At 38.3% G+C, this 17,871-nt stretch overlaps 1 protein-coding gene across 13 annotated transcripts; it reads left to right on the top strand.

Moving 5' to 3' along the window:
• The first annotated feature begins 959 nt into the window (after positions 1-959).
• Positions 960-16,760, top strand: LOC107847748 (DNA repair protein RAD51 homolog 2). 13 transcript variants are annotated; one of them, XR_007046996.1, is made up of 13 exons: positions 969-1,127; positions 2,748-2,861; positions 2,949-3,101; positions 3,391-3,494; positions 3,575-3,638; positions 6,910-6,965; positions 12,077-12,157; positions 12,652-12,711; positions 12,829-12,920; positions 14,353-14,472; positions 15,737-15,880; positions 16,339-16,433; positions 16,510-16,760. XR_007046996.1 is itself a non-coding variant. In XM_047399207.1 (13 exons), the coding sequence occupies exons 1-12, from the start codon at positions 1,044-1,046 to the stop codon at positions 16,380-16,382; spliced, it is 1,116 nt and encodes a 371-aa protein (XP_047255163.1). In that variant the 5' UTR covers positions 969-1,043; the 3' UTR covers positions 16,383-16,414; positions 16,507-16,760. The 13 variants fall into 13 exon arrangements, 10 of the variants coding, with proteins under 10 accessions (XP_047255169.1, XP_047255166.1, XP_047255171.1 ...); XM_047399207.1 differs by having other exon boundaries at positions 16,339-16,414; positions 16,507-16,760; XR_007046997.1 differs by having other exon boundaries at positions 970-1,127; positions 14,330-14,472; positions 16,339-16,414; positions 16,507-16,760.
• Positions 16,761-17,871: the final 1,111 nt, after the last annotated feature.

Genomic DNA, 17,871 nt, shown 5'->3' on the forward strand with positions numbered 1-17,871 from the left:
TCACAAAAGCAGTCAAAGTCTATCTTTTAGTTACAGAATTAGTTGGTAGTTAGCTAAGAATAGATACAACTACTATAAATACCAACTTGTAATACCACATATTGATTCATTCATGATAATAACATTTCACTTCTTCTTTTCTTAATTCTCTCTATCTTGGCTATCTTCTCGGACTAGATCCCTGAATAGCTACTTTGTTCCTCGAGTACAACTCCTGGAATTGGTTGATTTCGTGTTAAGTGCATCATGTTTGTGTCCACACATTTTCCCCAAAAATTGAATAAATACCTAATTGAAACACTTCAGAAATTAAGATATTCAATTAAAATAAGACTTATAGCCTATTAGACCTATCCTTTTTTTTTTCAGAAGTGCTTAGGTTTTCTTAAAAGTGTTTTTTTAAAAAAAATGAGATATTTGATCGTATTTTTAAGGTAAATAAGTGTTTCTATTGTGTAGTAGAAGCTATTAATCAAAATTAAAAAATAATAATTCTTACGAAGATACTTATTTGAAATACACTTTTAAAAAACCTGGTCAAACTTTAATTGCTGCTCAAAAGTACCTTTTGAATTTATTGTTCAAACACAAACTGTTCTCATAAAAAATGTTTTTCGAATAACAATTTTGAAATAAGAATTTTTCAGTATAAACTGATTTTATAAGTTTGATCAAACAAGTTATTAATTTGAATATCTAAATGAGATATTTAAAATAATTTGTTACTTATTTTCTAATTGAATTTTTATTTTTACTTGTCATTGACATATTTATCTTTTAACATTAAATGCTTATTCTTTAAACTAATTTCAAAACATAGTGCGACAAACATTCATTAATAGGGGTACAATACTAAAATAATTATATTAATAATGATTTTTTTAATAACGATATCAAATTAAAATGTGATAAATAAAAGCGGAGAGTAATAATGTATTAAGCCAAAAAGCAAAGACAACAATTATTTATGAGAGAAATAAAATGGAATAAACATAAGGTCATAGAGCAGTGGAAAGAAGAGTGACCAAAGCATTTGATGGTAAATGGCGAATAAGATGGTAAGCGAAATGGGTCTTCCAAAATCCATAGCCAATATTTTTGCTGCTCGTAACCTTATTACTGCCAAGGTATTTTTTTTTTTCCGGTTCTTCAAATGTATGTTTAAAGATTTGATATTTCTAAGGTCCCTTTTGGATAATTAATTTAAAGTTACAAATTTTGTTTGAACTTGCAGTTTGGATAACTATTTGATTAAGATTTTGGGAGGTTAAAACTGCTTATTTAGAAAATTATTAAGGTATTTAGCGAAGAGAGAAAATAAGTACTTATAGGAGTAGCAGAAACTGATTTCAGAACTTAAAAAAATAGCTTTGGAAAAGTTTGGCTAAACACAAATTATATTTTTAATATTTATCTATGAAACACAAACTGCTTTTCATTTCAAGTACTTTTTGAAAAACGTTTTTCAAAATAAGTTAATTTTAGAAGTTTAGCCAAATAAACTATTCTTAAATTGTATTTTTTCTCATAAACATGAAAATTCCACAAGTTGTGAAAACAAATAAATTTGTCCAACTCTTATACAATGTTATCAAATTAGTAAACCACGATTTATAATTAAGATGCCAGAATATCTTAAGGCGCTGCATTGATAAATCGCGTATCCCCAGGTTCATTTTATAAATAGATGTTTGCTTTTACAAACTTTTAAATACACGTAAATTTATAATGATCCACTAGTTAACAATTGTAGTATCTAGTTATTCTTTAGCAGAACATAAAATCACAATTTAAAATCTCAAATCCTCCTTTTTGGAGAATTTGAGATTTCAAATCATAATCTCAAATTGCATGTCCAAACACTGATTTTTAATCATGATTTCAAATCGCATGTCCAAAGGACTACTAAGGGTAGAGTCTCTATTAACACATCTTGAGGTGCCACTATAACACTCAGTGAGTAGTTTTACTATGAAATCACTATGAAGAGATGATGGAAATTCAATATTTTGGTGTTTCTAGAAATTCATAAAACTGTAATTGTTGAGAGGGGGGTTGTGCGTGTGTGTGTGGGGAGGTGGGAATATTGTATTTTAGATGAAGGTGCATAGTGCATTTTTGGAGAGTCCAAGCAACATAGTGTGTAGGGTAATGGTATTCATTATTGGTAGAGGTAATTGAAGTGAAAAACTAGTGATTATTTTCTTGTTGATATGGTAGCTGAGGTGTTAAAAGATGTCAACCGGAAAACATTTTATGCACTCTTAACTCTCAAGGCAATCAATAGCTATATAAAACAAGAAATTGCTTTCCTATTTTTTTACGCGACAATCTGTCCAATGTCCTGATAAGCACTGAGAAGTTTCCCAAGGAATGTGTGGAACTGTCTATGCTGAGTGCGCGGGATGATATCAAAAAAGGGAAAAGTTCATTTATGGAGAACCTTATCTTACTCTGTTTTTTTGCAAGTTTTTGTTTCTGTACATCAATAGGTGCCAGAGTAGGGTGAGGAAAAACATTGATCATGGGCGAGTGCGGGAAATAAGTCTTCAGATAGATTACTGATGGTTTCAACCATCTGTCAAGAGTGCATATGTGTCTTCTTTTCCCTTATAATTTAGCACCCTGGTTTAACTGCAGCACAGATCCCACCTGGAACAAACAAGTGAGGGAATCAATCGTTATGTTACCGTTTTGAACCTTATTAACTTCATGACACATTGACTATGTTTGTTCTATTGTCTCAGGATGTATTTTCATTGACAGAATTTGAGTTGATGGAATTGCTAGATGTGGATTTAGCTGTAGTAACATCAGCGGTGGCTCACATCAGTGAAATGACATGCCCTCCATACCAGACTGTAGGTGTATAAAGGTAGAATATGTAGCTGATTTCTTCAAGAAGAGATGCAAATTGACTTCCTCCCCCTGCTCTTCTGTGACTTTAGGCACTTTCATTGTTGGAACAGCGTCGTCAAAATGAGAACATGGCTGGCCATCTTCCAACTTCTCTAAAAGGACTTGACAATGCTTTGTGTGGTGGAATTCCTTTTGGTGTTGTGACAGAGTTAGTGGGTCCAGCAGGCATTGGTAAAACCCAGGCACGATTATCTGCTTCTAACTTAAAAAAAACTTGTTTCCTGGAGTTCTTTTCGTATTTGGTGGCTTGTTGGAACTTTGGGTTGCTTGGAGTTTTTCAGGTTCTATTTGTTGTGGTGATTGCAAGTTGAAAAGGAATGCTAGTTGGAGTATATGTATCGACACATGTTAATATTTTTTATCAGCCACTAGTATATGTTCCCATAATAGTGCTTTGTGTTTCCTTGCTTTTAAACTGCTTGTTTTCCTTTTGTATATTTTTAATTGAGCTTAGTCTGTCTTAAATTGCAGTTCTGCTTGAAGCTTTCATTATTAGCTTCTCTTCCTTCGAGTTATGGTGGCTTAGATGGTTCTGTAATTTATATCGATACAGAATCCAAATTTAGTTCAAGGAGGTAAGTTTCAGGCTTTTGGTACTAAGGTTGTTATGTTTAGTGGAAATAGTGACCTTTCTATTTCTTAAGTGTCTTTCCAGGTTGATAGAAATAGGATTTAATAGCTTCCCAGAAGTATTTCACACTGAAGGGATGGCACAGGAGGTATGCAGCATATTGTCTAGTGCTTTCTTTCATATTTCCTTAAATGCAGAGGGATCACCCGCTGCACCTATGACCAAGTACTCTGGAACAACAACATTGAACAAGAAAGTTTTTAAATCAATTTTAAATGAAGTCTATATTATGAGGATTCAGACCAAGTACTCTGGAACAACAACATTGAACAAGAAAGTTTTTAAATCAATTTTAAATGAAGTCTATATTATGAGGATTCATCAACTCCAACTTGTTTGAGACTCAGGCATATTTGTGGTGGTATTGGTTGTTCCAATGAAGTCTGTGAATCTCGCCAGAGCTGTTTTATATATTAACAAGTCTATGATTAATTAATTCAAATAGATTCCCTTTCCCAAATAATTTGGTTTTCCCCTTTGACTAACTTCATTCTGGAAGTGAGTCATGAAATGGTCATGGTAGGATGCACGTTCTAGATCTCCTTTATTTCTATAACTTGGTGCATCGACAGGAAGCTCTAATGTTCACTCTGAGATAAGGCTACCAGCTGCATCTCGGAGATTGCTAGAGAAGTGTTGGGTATTTCGAGGGGGCGGGCAGGAAGGCATAAGAGGGACTGGTGGTGGAATGAAGAAGTTAAGAAGAAAGTAGAGATTAAGAAGGGGGCGTATGTTAAGTTGATTGAGAGTAAAGATGAAGAGAAGAAGCGGGTGAATAGGGAGGTTTACAAAGTGGCAAAGAAGTAGGCTAAGTTAGCAAGTACGGATGGTAAGACAACAACTTTTGAGAGCTTGTATGCGGGGTTAGAGGAGAAAGGCGGGGAAAAGAGGTTGTATAGGCTTACTAAGGCTAGGGAGCGGAAGGGTTGTGACCTCGACTAAGTGAAGTGCATTAAGGGGGAGGATGGTAGAGTTTTGGTGGAGGATGTTCACATTAAGAGGAGATGACAGGAGTATTTTCATAGACTTTTGAATGAGAAAGGGGAAAAAGGCATTGAGTTAGGAGAGCTGGAGCATTCGAAGGAGAGTCGTGATTTCAGTTACTGTAGACATTTTAAGGTGGAAGAGGTCAGAGAGGCTAATCGTAGGATGGGGAGGGGTAGGGCGACGGGGCCCGACGTGATTCCAGTGGATTTTTGGAAGTTTGTGGGTGGGGAAGGCTTAAGGTGGTTGACTGATTTGTTTAACGATATTTTCAAGACTGCGAGAATGCCTAAGGCCTGGAGGTGGAGTATGATGATTCCGTTATATAAAAACAAGAGGGATATTCAAAGTTGCAACAACTATAGGGGTATTAAGTTGTTGAGTCATTCTATGAAGATTAAAGAGAGGGTGGTTGAGCGGAGATTGAGGAGGATTGTGTCCATTTTGGAGAATCAGTTTGGTTTTATGCCTAGTCGCTCGATGACAGAGGCAGTCCACCTGGTGAGGAGATTAGTGGAGCAATATGGGGAAAGAAAGAGGGATTTGCACATGGTGTTCATCGACCTGGAGAAGGCTTATGACAAAGTCCCTAGGGAGGTTCTTTGGAGATGCTTGGAGGTGAAAAGGGTTCCGGTGGCGTACACTAGAGCTATTAAGGACATGTACGATGAAGGGAAGACTCGGGTGCAAACGGCGGGAGGAGACTCAGCGCACTTTTCAGTCGAGACAAGGTTGCATCAAGGTTCGACTCTTAGTCCGTTCCTATTTGCGCTGGTGATGGACGTGTTGACGCAGAGTATTCAAGGTGAAGTGCCTTGGTGTATGTTATTTGCAGATGATGTAGTGTTGATTGATGAGACGCCGGGGGTGTGAATGAAAAATTGGAGGTATGGAGGCAAACCCTAGAATCTAAGGGGTTCAGGTTGAGTAGGTCTAAGACGGAGTATTTGGAGTGCAAGTTTAGTGACTTAAGGCAGGAAGACGAAGTGGTGGTGAGGTTGGATTCCCAAGTTGTATGTAAGAAGGATAGTAGTTTTAAGTATCTTGGGTCTATGATTCAGGGGAATGGTGAGATTGACGAGGATGTCTCTAATCGTATTGGTGCTGGTTGGATGAAGTGGAGGCTCGCCTCTGGAGTGTTGTGTGATAGGAAGGTGCCCCTTAGGCTTAAAAGGCAAATTCTATAGAGTGATAGTCCGTCCAGCCATGTTGTATGGAGCGGAGTGTTGGCCTGTCAAGAACTCCCATATTCAAAAATTGAAGGTGGCGGAAATGAGAATGTTGTGATGGATGTGTGGGCTTACAAGAGGGGATAGAGTTAGGAATGAGATTGTTCGGGAGAAGGTGGGAGTGGCTTCGGTGGAGGACAAGATGCGGGAATGAAGGCTGAGATGGTTTGGGCATGTGATGAGGAGGGGTGCGGATGCCCCAGTTCGCAGGTGTGAGAGGTTAGCCTTGGATGGCTTCAGGAGGAGTAGAGGGAGGCCGAAGAAATACTGGATGGGAGTGATTAGACATGACATGGAGCAGCTTCAACTTACCGAGGACATGACCCTAGATAGGAAGGCGTGGAGGTCGCAGATAAGGGTAGAAGGCTAGGGTGAGTACATGGGTTGTAGCAAGTAATTAGGAGAGTCCCTGTTTAGCCGGGTTAGTAATTGTAGGACTGTGTTGATAGGTAGGAGCCGCTAGTGAGGAGAGACTGGGTGTGGTGGGTGACTTTGGTCTGTGAGTGTAGGTTACTACTAGGCGGGTACCCTATTCCAGATTTCGTTTTTCTTATTTCTTATAGCTTATGGCTCTTAGTTCCCCTATCCTGTATTGCTCTGAGTTCTACTTTACTATTTCTGATTCTTTACTTCCGTTAAGCCACCCATCCTGCTATCCTGCTTCATGTTTCAGTACGACTTTTTTTTTTAATCTTGATACGGGGGTCTATCGGAAACAACCTCTCTACTTCTTCGGGGGTAGCGGGGGGTAGCGGTATGGACCGCGTACATTTTACCCTCGTCAGACCCCACTGTGTGGGAATACACTGGGCTTCTTGTTGTTGGTGCATCGATAACCATGACCATTTCTAAGTTGACTTTTTTCCTTGAATGTTCGGCTTGCAGATCTCTATAGACGTGTTTCTTCCATGTTCAAGTATATCTTATGATTTAACTCACTCTGTGTGTCTGAAACAAAATGACGAAGAAAGTGAAAATAGTTAAAGAGTTGGGCATTTTCTTAGTTTTGCAAGTCAACTATGCCAGAGCATGTAGTGTAATAAATCTTTTGACATATGTTGATGGTGATGCATGCACCCTTTAGTATTTTCTATTTAACGTGTTGGGTTGAAGAGTTTAGTGAGGATGTTCTCCTTGATGTTGCAGATGGCTGGAAGGATCATGGTTCTAAGGCCAACATCACTTTCTGAATTTACTGATAGGTTTGTTGCAACTTTAACTATGTGCTGTTCTTGCTCTTGATGCAATACTGAATTCACGAATATCTAGATTCTGGATTATAATGTTGGAAGGAGTATGGATTAATGGAAGGAATTGAAATAGTTTTTTGTTCGTCTTCTTCTTCCTTATTGGCCTTACCATTTCAATCACAACAAACAACAACAACAAACCCAGTGTATTCCCACTTAGTGGGGTCTGGGGGGGGTAAGATGTACGCAGTCCATACCTCTACCTCTGATGAAGTAGAAAGGCTGTTTCCGAAAGACCTCTACCATTTCAATCACTTCAATTGAAAATTAGGATGAAAGGTCCAAAGAAATTACATAGTTTAATACAATCGATTAGATGGTTGGGAGGAAATGCTATTGGAATATAATATGCTTGGTGAATGATGTTCATGACCGTGTATACCTTACTGGTAAAACTACAACAACAACAACAACAACAAGCCCAGTGTATTCCCACCTGGTGGGGTCTGGGGGGTAGGATGTACGCAGTCCATACCTCTACCTCTGAAGAAGTAGAAAGGCTGTTTCCGATAGACCCCCGGCTCAAGACACGCGGTACCACACAAACACATAGTAAAGCACAGCACAAGGTTACAAGATTACATAACATAAATACGGCACCCATAAGTAATCTAAAACAAAGGAAAACACACAGATTCATAATAAAACATGGGACACGGACTCCTAACAGGAATAAACCCCCACCACCTAGTTCCCTACACTAGCGACTCAGGCTGGCCCTAGTTCTCTGCCCTGATTCGCGTCCTCCAGACCTTCCTATCTAGGGTCATGTCCTCGGTGAGCTGTAACTGTCCATGTCTCGCCTAATCACCTCACCCCAGTACTTCTTCGGCCTACCCCTACCCCGCTTAAAACCATCCAACGCTAGCCTCTCACACCTATGGACCGGGGCATCCATGCCACTCCTCTTCACGTGTCCGAACCATCTCAATCGGGCTTCCCGCATCTTGCACTCCACTGGTGTCACACCAACCTTCTCCCGGATGTTCTCATTCCGAACTCTATCCCCTCTAATCAGCCCACACATTCAGCGCAACATCCGCATTTCTGCCACCCTCATCTTTTGGATGTGGGAGTTCTTCACTGGCCAACACTCCGCTCCATACAACATGGCTGGACGGACTACCGCCCTGTAGAATTTGCCTTTAAGCTTAGGCGGCACCTTCTTATCACACAGCACCCCCGACGCGAGCTTCCACTTCATCCATCCCGCCCCAATACGGTGCGAGACATCCTCGTCAATCTCACCGTTACTCTGGATCATGGACCCGAGATACTTGAAACTCTCCCTCTTACCTACCTCCTGTGATTCCAGCTTCACTACTACCTCATTCTCCCGCCTCACGTCATTAAACTTGCATTCCACATACTCTGTCTTGCTTCTGCTCACCCTGAACTAGAAGTCCATATTCTCATAAATATATCTTATAGGGAATTAGAGCTGCAACTAGATATCCACAAAAAGAGCAAAGGAAGAAGCTGCTGCTGGGAAAGCGAACATGCATAGTTTATTAAGACAGAATGCACAACTCTTAAAATGAAATAAAAAATGACAAAAGAAAACAATTTAATGGATGATATGCGTTGATATTAGTTTTTCAATACTGAGAATTGCTTTTTACGGAAATAAGAGGATGATAAAAAATAAAATAAGATGCATTTTTTTTTCTGAAATAGAAAGATGAATATATTTACAACAACATACCCAGTATATTTTCACAAAGTGAGGTGTGGGGAGGGTAAAGTGTACGCAATCCATACCACTACCTCAGAGGTTAGGTAGAGAGGTTATTTCCGATAGACCTCGGCTCACGACCAAAAAAACTCTAAGATATCATATATAAGCACAAGAAACTATAGGTAGTAAAAACTTTCACGTAATAACATAAACAAAATTATCACACAGTAATACGACAATCGATTTATTGGAAATCCATAAACACCATCAAAACTCTAAAAGGAAGACACTACAAGCATGACATTACGACTATTAGCACAAATAACTCAACAAAGCACTCCTTTCTCCTAGCAAGGACGCACTCCCTCTTACTAACCTTCTACCCTAATTCTTCCTCCATACCTTTCTATCTAGGGTCATGTCCTCGGTAAGCTGTAACTGCTCCATATCATGTCTAATCACCTCCCTCCAATACTTCTTCGATTTGCCTCTACCTCGGCTAAATCCATCCATAGCCAACTTTTCACACCTCCACCTGGCGCATCCGTGCACCTCCTCATCACATGCCCGAACTATTTCAACCTCGTTTTTCGCATCGTATCTTTACTAAAGTCACTCCTACCTTGTCTCGGATTCCTTTATTTCTAATCCTCTTTCTGCTAGTAAATCCATACATCCATCGTACCATCCTCATCTCCGTCACCTTCATCTTTTAGGTGTGAGAGTTCTTGACTCGCCAACACTCTGCCCCAGACAACATAGCTGGTCTAATTGTCACTCTGTAGATTAGGAGGCACCTTCTTATCACACAAGATGCGAGCCTTCATTTCATCCACCCTGCACCAATACGGTGAATGACATCCTCATCAATCTATCCATTTTCTTGGATCATAGACCCAAGATACTTGAAACTATCTCTTTTCTGAATGGGCTGAGTATCAAGCTTCAGCCTCATGCGTCACCTCACAGAACTTGCACTCCAAATATTCAGTTTTATCCTGTTCATCCACTTGAGCCGAGGGTCTATCGGAAACAGCCTCTCTACCTCTTTTGAGGTAGTGATATGGACTGCGTACACTCTACCCTCCCCAGACCCCACTATGTGGGAATATACTGGGTTTGTTGTTGTTGTTGTATCCTGCTCAGCCTAAACCCTTTAGACTTTAAGGTCTGTCTTCAAACCTCCAACTTAGCACTAAATCCTTTGCGGGTCTCATCGATCAAAACAACGTAATTGCAAATAACGCACACCATGGAACCTTACTTTGAATCTTCATGTCAATACATCCATCATCAAGGAAAATAAAAACGGGCTAAGTGTCGAACCCTGGTGCAACCCCATCAATACGTGAAAGTGCCCTGGGTCTCCTCCTACAGTTTTTACACGAGTCTTGGCTCCATTGTACATGTCGCTAATCGACCTAGTGTCACCATTAGCCTCCAAGTACCTCTATAGAACCTATATGGGAACTTTATCGTAAGCCTTCTCTAGATTGATGAACACTATGTGTAAGTCTTTCCTCTTCCTATACTGCTCCACCAGCCTCCTTACGAGATAAATGGCTTCTATAGTCATGTGACCTGATATATATTTGAACTGATTCTCGAAAATAGTCACGATCCTTCTCAACCTCAACTCCACTACTCTTTCCCAAATCTTCATAGTGTGGCTTAATAACTTAACTCCCCTATAGTTGTTGCAATGCTGAATGTCACCCTTGTTCTTATACAAAGGAATCGCCGTACTCCATCTCCAAGCTTCGGGCATCGTCGACGTACTGAAAATGACATTAAACAACTCAGTCAACCACTCCATACTTGCTCTACACGTGCTCATCCAAAGTCTACCGGAATCTCATCGGGCTTAGTTGTTCTACCCTAACACATCTTACAAATAGCATCCTTAAATTCCTCAACTTTTATACACCTATAATAATCCTAATCTGGACGTCTCTCTGAGTTCTCCAAGTCCCCCAACACGATATCTTTGTCCCTCACTCCATTCAAGAGTTTATGAAAGTATGGCTGTCATCTCCTCCTAATGAATACATCCTCCACCAATACTCTGCCGTCCTCACCCTTCACGCACTTCACTTGGTCAAGGTCATGGGCCTTCCCTCCCTAGTCTTGGCTAGCCTATGTAACTTCTTGTCCTCGCCTTTATCCTCTAATACTGCGTTCAATCTTTTGAACGTGGATCAAGATAAAAGAGTTGGATTCTGTTTGATACATTTAACATTATCTTTTGTTAAGGGTCCTTGGTGTTTAGTTTTGAAACCCTTCTTTGAGTTAGATAGGATTGTTGGCTATTTAGTACGCTTTATGGCATCCGGTATCAGTTCCACAAATCAGTATTATCCAATACCGGGGGAAGATAGTATTGTCAATAAAGAGATAGTTCAGCAGATATCTTGCTTATGATGTGAGAGGTTCAATCCAAGATAATGTTGGAAAAAGTTAAAAAAGAATAAGGTTGGAATGAAAAAATAAATCTTATAGTAAGATATAATATTGTATTAAAGCCCATAAATCTCCAATTTTCAAAAAGAATAAGGTTGGAATGAAAAAATAAATCTGATTGTCAGATATAATATTGTATTAAAGCCCATATGTCTCCAATTTTACAAAATCAACCAAACATCCAACAACCAATGTATATTAAGTTCATAATGCACTTATTTAGTTTAGTTCCTATGTTATAATCTCTCTCTCGCTCTGTTTAATATTACTGTTGTTCAAGACAGCCTCTTTTTCTATAAAGTAATACTCCTTCCATCCCGTTTTGTGCGACATCGTTTGACTAGGGACAAAGTTTAAGAAAGAAAGGAATACTTTTAAAATTTGTGGCCTAAACCTTAGACATTTGTGTGGCTGTAAATCATTTCATTAAGGACAAAAGGGGAATTATAAAAATTAGAAAGGTGACGTTCTTTCTGGGATAAGCTAAAAAAGAAAATACAGAGGGAGTAATCCATTTTGGCGTTAAGAAAACCCCCGTGTAGAAAAAGTAGAAAATGTAATCAAAAGTGTGGTTCTTTGTAGTGGCACATAGTCAACGACGCATCAAAAGTTAACTAAAAATGAAAGACAATCCCTCATCTATACAAAATCGTTTTCTGCTCCTTCAAAAGCTCTCCTATACCTTTCCCTCCAGTACTCACATTAGAGCCAAAGCAGCCACATTCCATCTTCTATGCATTCCTTTCCTTCTTTTGAAAGCCCAGCTGAACATCACATCCTTAATTGTGGCCAGCATTAACTGCTATCTGAAACAGCCTCTTATTTCTCTGTCAACCAAAATCTAGCTTTCATTTTGATCTTGTCGAAGTTGAGTAAGTATTGAAGTTTTTAGTTTTACGAATTACTGTCTATGTGTTTCTGTCAGCTTGCAGAAAATCAAAGTTTCACTATTTCAACACAGTGTGAAGTTGCTGATCATTGACAGCATGGCTGCTCTTCTTTCAGGGTAATTCCTTTTTTCACTTTTCCTGTGTAATTGCTTGACATGTACTTGTACTGGAACTATAAAGTTTCCCCAGTTTCCACTTGAGAAAATTGTGAAAATCTTGATAGTACCGATAACATTTGAGCTGATCCGTGCTGATTTTTAGCTGTCTGAGTGCTTTTAGGTTGTATATAAGAATAATGTGTTGTGAGGTATCAGATTCAATGAAAATTTATGTAATCCTTCTCAATGTGAAATTTTGGGTCCTTATACATTAGTGTCTGGAATTCATGGTAGCATGCTTCTGTTGGGGGTATATTTTATAATTTCTTTGATCATGCAAAAATAAAGCTTTGACACGTAGTACTCAGAATCCGCTCTTTGCAGTTGGTGTGATTCCATGTTATGTGCAGCATAGGTTTAATAATCCTCTGAAAACTCAATGCTGTTATACTGTTCTCCACATTTTATCTTTTTCACCATTGTGATACTCATGAACTTTTCACTCTTTCCAGAGAAGGTGTACAAGGACCTCAGAGACAACATTCATTGGGTTGGCATATATCATTTATTAAGTGAGAACATTGTCTTTTTGAATTAGAACCTAGGAAGTATCTCTTTCTTCTTCTCCTGTACCAAGCTAGTGATTAGTGTTTTGCCTAATCTGATGCTGTTTCTTTTGCCATTTTCAGATCAGTTGCAGAATTTTCACGAATTCCTGTAGTGGTGACCAACCAAGTGAGATCTCAAAGTCGTGATGAAATTTCCCACTATTCTTTCCAAGGTATTGTGGTAGTATCAGTCTTTGCTAGTATTAATAATGATGGAAGCTTTTTTTTTTTTCTAAAACAAAGATATACATTTTGAACAACAGAAAGGATCATTGCTGTCATAATATGCTTGATTCCATTTCACTAAGGCATGCTTGCGGGTTCTTCCTGAAATTAATGGGTAATTGTTTTAATTTAGATTCATTAATCTCCAGAATGAAACTAGATTGCAATAGTCTCAAGCTCAAAATTTCTAGGAAAAACTGGAGTTTAGGAAACTAGATATTGGCTACCCATCCTTGAGTTTCCACCGATATCCACCACATAGAACTCGGTAAAGAAGAAGTAAGGAGAATGAGAGAAGGAGAAGTAGTATAGATAGGAGATAGTGAATTTCAGGTTTGGTATTTACCAAATTCCGTAACTGACTCCTCTTGAGCGGGGGGGTATATGGGAAACAACCTTCTACCTCACCTTTGAGGTGGTGGTACGGACTCATAAGCTCTTAACTTCCCTAGACCCCACTTTGTGGGAATATACTGGGTATGTTGTTGATTCCTCTCTTGTTTGTCCTAAGTTGCTCGGACTCTTCAAAAATTTCTTGGGGTGCGTGTCAGATCCTCCAAAAAATTGTGTATTTTTGAAGGATCCGACACGGGTGCGGCAACATTTTTGGAGAGTTCGTGCATATATAGAATAAGCTGAACAGTCTGGGCCTTCAGTCGGTTCATCCTGGCCATAGATCTCCGCTACCTCACCAAGTCACCCCTACTACTATTCTGCCCCGTCTAAAATGAAGTTACCATATTCTTAGCTAAACGGTGTCATCTAGTAAATTCCCAATTTAAATTTAGTTTTCCTTTAGAAAATCTACTCCCTGCTCATTACATTCCTTCAGCCTTTGGAATCATGCCTGACCCTCAAGCATACTCTAGCTCAATGGAACTCCGGAGACTAAGATTTAATTACCTTCCAATCTTCCCTCACTGCTTCCTCTGTAGCTGAGAATCTTTGGGGAAATTATAGTCTATAAGCAACTGGTTCTACCCGTTGTATTACTTTTGGACATTGTTAGTCTCATGTTGATTGAGAAAGTGAGTTGTTGTCTCCTTATATAATCTTGGGTATCATCACCTTATGAGCTAGCTTATGCTGGTTGAGTATTTCCTTAATATGGTATCAGATGTAGACACATTTCTATTCTTATTCTTGGTTTACCCACTGCTGGGCGTCCATTTTATGTTGTCTATGCCCCAAATATCCAGCCCTAGGCACGCGGGAGGGTGGTAGAATATGTAATTTGACCAAATTTTCAGAATAAGCAAGCTTTACAATTACATTCTATACCTTCTCTCTAATTTAACAGTGTGTGGGACATGGGATGCTATTACTTGTTGAAATATGAGGTATTGTTGCACAAAAGATGATGTAGGACTTCCTCTTCAGACAAGAACAAAGGTGAAGGTCCAGAAGCTGCCACAAAACCTGATTCTCATCTTGTTGCCGCTTTAGGGATCCACTGGGCTCATGCTGTTAGTATTCGTCTTATATTTGAATCAAAATCAGGTTAGATCTTCTTTTCTCCGAATTGGTATCCTGGATTTTTGTTTAGGAAAATTGCATTTTTGTGGTGTTAAAACTTGAAACTCACATTTGAGCTCACTTTTGGTTCTGAAGTGTCATCAATCTGCTTATGTCGTAACCCATAAAAGTAGCTAGACTAAGAAAATACTGTTATTACATTTTTGTTTGTTGGTCATCAACCGATACATGCTCTTCTAGATTTTTGGCATCTGGAAAAGTACTTCAGAAGGATTATGCGAGGAAGAGGAGGTGATTGGTGTACAATTGGATGGTGGTCAAAATCAGTCTTTTCAATTGACTTTATATCATTGTATTCTCTAGGACATTGTTACTCCGAGCATAGGCCAAAAGCCAGCACCTGATAATTAGGCTAAGTTAGCTGATTTTCCTGAATTTATTTGTAACACAGTTAACAATCCATGGGTGTGTAACTGGAAGAATCTTCTTAATCAGTTAAACTGTACATAGTGGGTGACTTGTATCATTGTCTATCAATTAAAAAAAAAGTGACTTGTATCATTATTCCTACCTGTGGAACTTTTGGGGAAGAAAATGTAAGATATGGAGGCAAAGATAGTTGGCAAAGTTATTATTTTTCGTGCGATAGGTGCCATCTTGCATTGAATGGATCTGTTTCATCCTCTTAGGTTTATGCTATACCCCGGATGAAGATCTGCTCCATTTGGATTTGTACATGTAGGACAAATACTTCCATTGCCATTTCTTTTTGTTTTTTGTTTTCAAGTCAGTTTATACAAGTTATTTATTAGAGTTGAGATAACTTTGCTCGACATCCTGTGCCGTGGGTCTATTGGAAACAACCTCTCTACTTCATCTGAGGTAGTGGTATGGACTGCGTACACTACTCTCCCCAGACCCCACTTTGTGGGAATACACTTGGTATGTTGTTGTGATAACTTTGCTCGACAGTAGAATTTTGGGTATAAGAGGATCTTTCTTGTGAATCTCTGCACCTTCGTTTGAAGTGACCTCATGCACATTTATGCTCTCAATTTTTATATTTCTTACTTAGCCTATTCCTGAAGATATAATTTGATCCTCAATCTTTGGTTTCTCTGCTTGAACTGATAACTATTACTGTGGTTCGTAACTTCTGGGAATGATACATTTGGAGCATCTAGATAGAGCTTACAGTTTTTCTTGACTTTAAATTTCTTATTCTTGAGTAGAGCTGATTAACATCGTTGAATGAAGGAGTTGCTGATGCTCTCTTCCTGTCTTTCAGGTCAAAGGTTCATAAAATTAGCAAAATCTCCACTATCTCCGCCTCTTGCATTCCCTTTCAACGTAACTTCTTCTGGGATTTCATTGCTTAATGACGATGGAGTGGAAATGCCAGGGCCAGAGATACATTCAATAAGTTGGCAAGGTCTGATTTGGGATACTTCCTTTTTGTTTGTTGCTGGTGATGTTCGGGATAGTAGCATTATTTCTGTTTTGATGGATCATTTCACGTAGATATCCATAATAACAAAACAAAAAAAAAAAAGACGAAAGGAAGAAACAAATCATTTCCTAGAAAAAGTTCAAGCACTGTATGCGATTCAATTTTAGTTCACATGGAAAAGAAACTATAAGAATGCCATCTTGATGACAAATAGCAAGAGCCCAATGTTTTGTCTATTGATTGGAAGTTGGAATCTCTAAAGTTCCTGTCTAGCACATTTTATCCGTTCTCCCTGTAAGAGTTATATTATCCTTCAATTGCATAAGTTCACGGTCTCCAAATTTAGTCCACCGTTCCATAAAATGCCATTCGATTATCTGTTGCTTGCTACTTGCTAGTTACTATTACTGACAATCCTCACCAATCTCTACATAATGCAGGTCACAACAACGTTATTAATTTCGTTAGTGAAATGATGCATTGAGCTCCAGAAGCAAAGTTACCTTGTCCAATGTATAGCCCTATAGGCGTGTTGGTAAGATTTTTTTCTCTGAACCCTCGGACTTCCCTTTGTCATTCAATCTTAACTCCCCCGGTCATATCTTTTTTAGGTGTAAATTCCATGAGTTGACTAACTAAAGATGATTGACTTGTAAACGAAGATTCACTTGGTCGTATATGTAGTTCAAGTTGGTGGATTTACAATGCCGTTGGATCCATTTTGCAGTCTCTGTTCTTTTTAACTGCCATACCGGTATCTAGAAATTGCAGTTCTTATATGTGACTGAAGGGATGTTGTTTGCTTTGTCATCTACATGTATATATTCCAGAAAAAATGAGGCAAACTTTTTTCTTTGGTTCATGGTTTCTCTCGACTATTAGTCTGTTTGGCCAAGTTTTGGGATGACAAAAGTGGTTACTTTGATAATTCAGGTGTTTGATAGCTTTAAAAAAAAGTACTTTTAAGTAGTAACATAAGCTGAGAAAAATAGCTTCTCCGCAAAGGCAACAACTATTTTTAATTTTCATCTTGGTGAAAAGAAACAAACAAAATACCCACTATTGTAGGATTTAAGATAGGGGTTTGCAAAAATCGAACCGATCAATAAATCGAATCGATAAAAATGTTATTGGTTTATTATTGTTGGGTTATTGGGTAAATCGATAACCTAATAAGAATATTTCAAATTACATTTTAACCCTATGTATGTATGTATGTATGTATGTATGCATGCATGTATGTATGTATATCTAACCTATTATATATTTCTCTTTTATTTCTATAAATCTATTCAAGATTGAAGATTCTTGTAAAATAAAACACATGTAGGATTTTTGCTGCAACTAAGATTTCGTTTCTTTTCTTGTTAGTTGCTACTGTTTCTATTTTATGCATATTTTCTTATCGGTTAAATCGAAAATCGAAGCATTAAAGACTAAAAATTGATAAAATCTTATTGGTTTGATTATTGGTTTAACATATTTAAAAATCGATAACTGTAAATCAAATTGATAATACATAAAATCAAACCGAATCAATCGATGCACACTCCTAATTTAAGAAGGGTAGAGTGTATCTTACCCGTATGTCGTGGAGGTAGGGAGATTGTTTTTGAAAGATGCTCGACTCAAGTGAAGTAAATCAAAGTACAGAATGAAAAGGAAAAACAGCAATGAAGAAAATATAACTGATAGAAAAGCATTAACATCAGCAGATGAAAAATGTCCATGGTCGGAAGCACACTTAATTATTCAAGTCTGAAGTAAGGCTGCATCTATGGTCGATGTATGAAGTGATGAGTTGTAGGAGTTCACCACCACTAAGGAATCAGGTCCCTGATGAGTTATAAATAACAATAAAAATAAAAACACAATGTAAATACGCTAAATAAATCAATACACACGATTTTTACATGGAGACCTCCTTCTTCAAGGGAGGAAAACCATGACTTATCCTCACAGTCTTTCTCAAG

This window comes from Capsicum annuum, chromosome 11 (genome assembly GCF_002878395.1).
Source record: "Capsicum annuum cultivar UCD-10X-F1 chromosome 11, UCD10Xv1.1, whole genome shotgun sequence".
Lineage (NCBI taxonomy): Eukaryota > Viridiplantae > Streptophyta > Magnoliopsida > Solanales > Solanaceae > Capsicum > Capsicum annuum.